The sequence below is a fragment of the Girardinichthys multiradiatus genome, chromosome 23 (genome assembly GCF_021462225.1).
Source record: "Girardinichthys multiradiatus isolate DD_20200921_A chromosome 23, DD_fGirMul_XY1, whole genome shotgun sequence".
In the NCBI taxonomy this organism is placed as follows: Eukaryota; Metazoa; Chordata; class Actinopteri; order Cyprinodontiformes; family Goodeidae; genus Girardinichthys; species Girardinichthys multiradiatus.
In genome coordinates, this window is record NC_061815.1 from 45,295,986 (window position 1) to 45,303,660 (window position 7,675).

General features: G+C 41.1%; 1 protein-coding gene across 1 annotated transcript; it reads right to left on the minus strand.

Annotated features, from left to right (window-relative positions):
- Window positions 1–3,702: 3,702 nt before the first annotated feature.
- Window positions 3,703–6,460, minus strand: lbx2 (ladybird homeobox 2). Its single transcript, XM_047353965.1, has 2 exons — window positions 5,263–6,460; window positions 3,703–4,761 (listed from the first exon to the last, which is right to left on the minus strand). The coding sequence occupies exons 1-2, from the start codon at window positions 5,585–5,587 to the stop codon at window positions 4,298–4,300; spliced, it is 789 nt and encodes a 262-aa protein (XP_047209921.1). The 5' UTR covers window positions 5,588–6,460; the 3' UTR covers window positions 3,703–4,297.
- Between the last annotated feature and the right edge of the window lie 1,215 nt (window positions 6,461–7,675).

Genomic DNA, 7,675 nt, shown 5'->3' on the forward strand with positions numbered 1-7,675 from the left:
ATGGTTATGGTCTAGACAATCATAGGGAACAATGCTTACTTAAATGTTGTCCAGCAAACCGCCACTGACATCCTCCACAAGGAGGCTCAGCCACTAAAGATCTGCTGAAGAAGCTGGCTGTTCAGAGTGCTACATCCAAGCCTATCGGTGGACAGTTTAGTGGAATGATGAAGTGTGGGAGAAAAGATGCAACGGGGGTAACTGAAGCATTTAATTAAATAAACCACAATGTTTTTTTGTTTTTTATGCTGGTGGTAAGTTTTTAGAAAAGGTGACAGATTTTGCCTTTAGTTTTATTTAGAACTGGTTTAGTTCTGCAAGTTCAGCACCGCTGGCATTTAAAGGCTTTTAGTGGCTAAAGTCATTGTCAAATATTTGGTATTTCACATTTAAGTACAGCATATAGAGGTCAAAGTTAAGTTGCTGACCTTGGAGTATTTTACATTTTGGCAAATTTTTATTTGACAAAGATTTGACAAATTTTTATTGTAAATGATAAACACAGCATTTCATGAATTGATGATTTTGGGCAAACATTGAAATGGAAAACATTTTTGTAGTAGCTGTGGACTCAATCCTCTGAATGTGTGCCGTCAGAAAACGTTTCTTGTTTTTCACTAAACAGGTTGAATGAGTTAAAACACAAAAGGAGCCCTTAGGTAAATAATTTGTAATGTCCTTGTTTTAAAATATTGCCTGGGTAATTTTGAGATGCAGCTCCTATCATCTATTGCAAAGTTTGTTTTTGTCCTCATGTTTATAGTAGCATAGGTTTCTTCAGGATACCCCGAGCCCTCTTTCATTAAGTCTCCATTATAGTTTTATAATACTGTCAGAATATGGTCTCTAAATCTTAGCCATAGCAATTCTGTCCTGACTTTGTTCCCTTACTGAGACAGACACAGGTCCTGTCAAGCCAGACCGTCTTGCATCCTTTTTGTTTCTTGTTTTTTTTTTTTATTCAGCATTACTTCAGTTTGAAAAAAGCTTTTGCTTGAAATTCTCCAGTATCCCTTCTTAATAACAGCAAATATGCCCACACAGCTGCCAGTGTTTAACCCTGAACATGAAGAATATGTGCAGATGAAGAGGTGGTTGAACTGTTTCATGCACTGTCTCAGAGATCCAGTTCAACTCTTTCAGAACCATGAAACACCTGAATTTGATGAATTTGAACATGCTGTCTCTTCGTATTACTTGCCTCTGGGTGGTTCACATGATGGACATTTCCCAAACAGGCCAACATCAACACAGCAGAGGCCTGGAAGTGTAGATGTTAGAAAAAAACAAAAACTTTCGGCTTTGCATTTGTAGCAGTTTTGTCATAAATTTCTCTAATGAATAAAAGCTATATCCCAGGTCAACTACAGATCTGCCTGCAGCTGTTCCTGAGATACTTTACGAACAAGAAAGCTGAGCTTCATGTGTTTAAGCTCAGTGGTGCCCTTCATCTGCTTTGTTTCACCTCGACTCTGGTCACATTTTACTGCCAGTTTTCAGAAACCTCCAGAGTTCAGTGAATAGCAGCAGTTTATCCTGAGTACGCACAGCTTCTAATTTACAAAACCCTGTTGATATGGTTTTCTTGCTAATACAATTCTCCTAGATGAACACTAGGTGGCAGACTTTGAGCTGTTCAGGCTTCAGATAACCTTTGACGCTTGTGATCTTCTCCAGAATGAAAGGAAGGACTCTGATAACTTGACACGACCTGATGATAAATGATAGATGTTTTCAGGTCTCTATTCTTTTTAAGTAGACAGCACATCATGTGATGTTTCCTGAATTTCTCGCAATTAACCACCCTGCCTTTGACATTTGGATGCTTCAAAATCAAAGGATTTAAATCTTTTTAAAGGAAGCGTCCTAAGTTAGCACTACGATCAGTCAGTTTTCGTGAGGAAACGGGGCCATTTCAGTGATGGAGGATGGGATTTTTTTAATCAATGCGTAATATTGATTATCGCAACACAACAGGGCAATGTGGTTCCTTTTGATGGAAAATAAAAAGCCGGAATTGGAATATTCATCAGCCGCAGCTCTGAGATGTCCCTTCAGGGCCCTCATATAGTGAATGAAATAATGCTGATAATCCTCCTGAGGCTCCGCGCCGTTTGGTGCTGAGGTGCTCCAGGACATTATTTCTTCCTCATTAGGAAACCAAAATAAATAAATACATTCAAAAGCACGCATGTATGAATGATGAAGGCATGGGATTTGTTTTGTTGTGTTTTTTGTGGAAAGCTCTTGCATCAATATCCAACCCTGTTATTATGGCATACATGAGAAGCAGCTGTAACGTAAGAGACCATTAAGTATTATGCAGTATATAAAACATTAAAATTCTAGAGATATTTAAACTCTTTAAAAAAGCTAAAACTTATTTTGGGTTTAATAGCCTACATTTTACTTTGTAAAAAAATGTTTTTAATATCACATTTACCACTTTGTCCTTTAAGTTGATTTTAATCTAAAGTTTCGTCGTCATTTTTTTTTTCTGCCACTCCACAATTAAAATCTTACTTGACCTTTCGACCTCTATGATTCCAGCTGATTGCTTCTATTGTGATTACTAGAGTTCTCTGGTACAGGCCCTACGCACACGTAAAAAACGAGAAAGGGGAAAAGTCTCGGTCTCACGGTCTATTATTAATATGAATGTATTTATTTTACAAAGCTCTTCTTCCTTCCAGATCGTTTTATCTAATTTATGAAGCTACCAGGAGAATATTATTTTCTGGTATACCATTTCCAGTAATTTATCAATATAAGAAAAGCCTAAATGGCTGCATATAAAAGATACGCAAATTGTTATAAACAAACGACATAAGCATGCTCCAAAAAGATTTGGGTGTTTTTTTTTTTTTTTTTTTTTTTGTTGGTTTTCTTTTTAACCATCGGGAAAATGTGTCTGAGACATTTTGTCAGTAAAAACTAACATCAGCCACATCCCCACCTACACACACACAAACACACACTAAACCTTTGATCCCGCTAAAAAACTGTTGCAAATGGTCATCCAGCAGCAGCAGCGCGTCTCATTTCCACCGCCTCCCTTTGGGTTTTATTCATTAGGCTCCTCACACTAACTGTTTGCTATTCATGGCGAACTTTGTCTCCTTTTTCCTGCCTCTTTCTAAACAAACCCGGGTTAAGAGTGGCAGATGCCTGGCCATTATTACCCACGGCTCGGTGGAAGCTGTTTTATGTGAGGCAAAGGCGGGTTAACCTAATCAATCATGTCGACCAGTTGTGTTAAAGACGATTCATAAAGAAGGAGGAAGAAAACATATGGCGCAGAAGCTGGAGGAGAGCTTTTCTTAACACCGTGGACAGACCGGGACCTTATTGTGACGAGATGCGTTTAAAGCCAGCCCAAATAATGGGAATAAAGGCGGTGGACGGCTGCTAATTGAAGTCACGGCACTTTAAAGCTGAAAGCGGGGGTCAGCGAATCCAAAAGTCACATTTTTTACCGAAACAGGCGGATTTTAACCTTCCCCAATCTGTCAGTTCTGGCAGAGGTTTTATCAAAAAGAATTGCTCAAAAGCCTCGAACAAGGGGAGAATAAGAGGGTTTTCTAACGCTACGAATTAATATAAAAATATCTAAATATTCCATTATTAATTTCCTGTAGTCCAATGGCGTTCCACTTCTCTCCGCATTATGAAAACCACACATCCATTAGCGATGAAAGCTGCTTGAAATACAATATAACCTTTATTTACATAGATGCTGATTAAATAGAACGTTACAATAAAATTATCGCATAGGATGTTTGATCTATATACAGAACTCAGAGCGGGTCTGAAGTTGGTGCAGTTGGTGTCGGTTTGCGCCTCCAAGAGGCCTGCATGCTTGCAGAGACATCTTACTCAGGACTGAAAAAAAATATGGACAGAGCTGCGTGTGCCACATCAAATCAAATAAAAAATAGGGCTAATTTGAAATGTTTGGCAGATTCGAGACTTTTAACTGGACAATGTGAATTAATGGCGCATAAAACAATAATTGCACAACGTATTTCTTCTCTAAAGACGATTACCGCCTGAAAAATTATAGTCTGCCGGAAAGAAAACCAGATATTCCCCAAATGTGCTGAAACTTAAACAGAAAGAGGGATTCATTATTAGTTCGAATAATAAATTAAAATGAAGTAAAAATAGGAAAATGATCCCGAATGTTCATAGATGTGTATATTCTCCTTTTATCAATATCCGTGCAAAAGTTTGGGAAGAAAAATGTCCCTCTTTTATTTTTCTTGCTGTTTATGAAAATCCCAGCTCCTCCTGGCTGTTAATCGTCCACCTCAATCTCCTCATCATCCTCTGAGAACTCATCCGTGGTTTGGTCTCTGGATGAGGAAGGGGACTGTGGGAAGGCTCTGTGTCCTTGTGAGGTCGGGGAGACGCTGGTCGACCGGGCCCCGGGGCCTCCTCCCTGCGGGTCCTCGACGTTCTCCATGCTGACGAGCTTCTGCAGGGTCTGCGGCGTGATCTTTTTCAGCGACTCCACGTCCGCCTTCATCTCCTCCAGGTCCCTCTTGAGCTTGGCCCTGCGGTTCTGGAACCAGGTGATGACCTGCGCGTTGGAGAGTCCCAGCTGCTGCGCGATTTGGTCACGGTCGGCCGGAGAGAGGTACTTCTGGTACAGGAACCGCTTCTCCAGCTCGTAGATCTGGTGGTTGGTAAAGGCCGTCCGCGACTTTCTCCTCTTCTTCGACGTCTGCCGCTGACCGAAGGCGTTCATGTGTTCCCGACCTTGGAGGTGGGGAAAGGGATGAAAAATCTATACTTTGATTGCCTCAAGTTTAAAGCAAATATATATATATATATATATATATATATATATATATATATATATATATATATATATATATATATATGAAGAATTGTTTGTTGCGTTGTGGCTTGAAGTGATGCTTGAATTGTTTTCCTTTTTTAGATAGTAGCTGAATATTTTAGCCATGTTTATCTGTCACCCTATCAATGCAGCGCACATTTAGGCCAGAATGCTTTACTAACTACTTGACAAAATGTTTTCTGCTGTCTTAGCCTGGATTTTGACAGATTTGTCACTTTATAAGTCATGTGAAGCCACATTTCCACATTTCTTTATCCTTTTTATCCCCACACATTCCCATGCAGCTGTCCTGGCATGTCCTCCTTACAAGTCAAACAAACCCTCCAGCTTTTTGCCTACATGCTCTCATTTAAAATGTGTCTAAAATCCATATTTTGATAAAGAAAGCGCGTAGCTACCTTCTGCTGCCTGGATGACGCTGACTTCCAGACCCTTGAATGTTTTGCTGGCCAGCTCCTCCAGCGCGCACAGCGGCGAGGACGGAGTGCTGATCCCGTTCCTGGCCGCGCTGGAGCCCGTGACTTTCTCCAGCACCCGCGGCGGACAGATGCTGGCCACCGACTTCTTCACGGAGGGTTTGTTGAGGATATCCTCAATGCTGAACGGCGTCAGCGGCTTGTTGGAGTTGGCCGGCGGCGGCAGCTGGTCCAGCGGAGCCCGCCTCCGCTCCTCGCCGCCGGACTGCAGCACAGACCCTGCCTTCATGTCTTTACTAGAGGTCATCGCAGTCCCGCAGATATCGCTGCTCTCAGGAAGAAAAAGTTGATTATTTCATTCAAATGGCAGATTCAAAACGTCCACAAGCGTTTCTTCTAGAGCTCGGGGCTCTGGTAGATTTCCGCTTTAGTTTAATGCTTCGAGTCCAAAGCTACAAACTTAGCTCGCCTGAGAGCCTTCCTCCAAAATAACCATGCTTCGGGCGTAGTTGCAGAGGCAGCCGCGCTGTATTCCCCTCAGAGCGCCCCGGTTCCTCTGCCAAACTCCATGCGGATCTCCAGAAAGTGGCTGACTGGAGGTGGTGAATCCCTGGAAGGGGGACAAGGTGGAAAAGAGCATCCAGGCACCAAGAAAAGGAAAGCGGCTGCTAACGACTTATTGTTGATTGGGCGAAGTTCAATTAGAGAAACACTACACCACTTGGTGACCCGCTGCTGCGTCTTAAAGGGCTGGAGCAGAAGAACTAATTGGACGTGGAGAATAGGAGGAGTCTGGTGGTGCCTTGAAATGTTTATGCATCTGTTTCCCTCTGTTGCTGAGGCCCTGTAGAAAAGCAGAAGCGATGGTCAAATCAAAGCATGTTTGCATCATGGAAGAGGACTGGAACAAAAAGCTTCATATATCTGTCATATTCCTGTAATTGTGCACGGAGCGGTTTGGCACCCTGTTGCGCATGGATTTAAAATCAACAGGATAAGAACATTTATGGACCTATTTGCATTCGAAAGCAGTTTAGCGTAACATAACATTTATTGGATATGATTTATTGATTTATTGTGGCAAGAAAAAGCTTGTCATCTGAGAATAAATACGTATAAAAAATTATGTGGTTGTATTTTTTTTATTTTCTTGCCGTTTAAGAAGGTAAGAATTTATAAATCTCTGGAAAAATCATATGACGCAACGAATCTAAATAAAACTCCCTTTGTTTCTCTGTTGTTTTTTTTTTTTTTGTGACCTGTCATTTTACTCCCGGTATTTCAGCTGTGCTCCAGTCTGTCCCCGCAGGTGGAATCCAGTGTAACACAATATGCGGTAGCGTGAAATTAGCGAGTAATAAAGGTGACGCCGTGCTGCGGCTTCCAGTCTGACTGCGGAGGCAGAATTTAACATGTTGAGAAAAAGAAACGGGATTAGAGAGAGTCGAGTCTGAACGCGTGGGAGAGATCAGCAGGTATGTTCTGAGGGACGCATCTTTGTTTTATTCCAAGCGCGTTTGGTTTATTCTCTGCGCGCTGGGATTACAGTCGCTCTAATAAAGATTTTCTACGGAAGCTGTAAGCGCATTATGGAAACAAACATAAAAGGCGCAGCACTTTTATGTTTATATCAACACCTTTAATAAACATGTCAAACAAAATGCAGCAAAAGCTTCATTCGGCAACTGAATCATAATATTCTACCAGAAGTTCAATTAAACAAACATTAAGTGAAAATAGGACCTTTTTTATTTATTTCCAACGCTGCCAGGAAGAGGCTGCCGCTCAAGAGGCCACTGCGGAGAGTCTTGTGCCAACAGCAGCATATGGTGACATTGGTTTAGGGACAGAGTTGTAAAACAGCAGGAAATTCTATTATCAGCCGTGGAGGTCCACCCTCTGAGCCTGCTTTGAATACATATTTCTCCATAACGAGCAGGAGCTTGCGGGGATAAATCCAGTTAGAGGGAATTTGGAGAGAAACGCGCATCGTTTCGGGGAAAGTTTCGGGAGAATGAAATGATGTTAATATCAGAGTGAAGGTAATTTCAGCGGACACTTTTTGACTTGAATTTGAAATTAGCTGAAACTGGAAGGCAGGCACGCTTGTATGAGCGGAGTTGAGGAGAAGAGTTTTTTTTTTGCATGGATTAAATACAATAGATTATTTTTAATCCATGAATTTGGACAAATATCTAACAAATCTGTTCAAATGGATATTTGTTTTCTGCTATTTATTACCCATCTGCGCATTATTCCTGGAGACCTGCATTGTACAAAAGGTAAAGAAAAAATAATATTTTAAAGAAATTTTCCAAAAGATGAACCTGCTCAGTATTTCTTAAAATGATCAGTTTTGAAATGTTTAAGAGAGCTGCTCAGATTTTCCCACCTT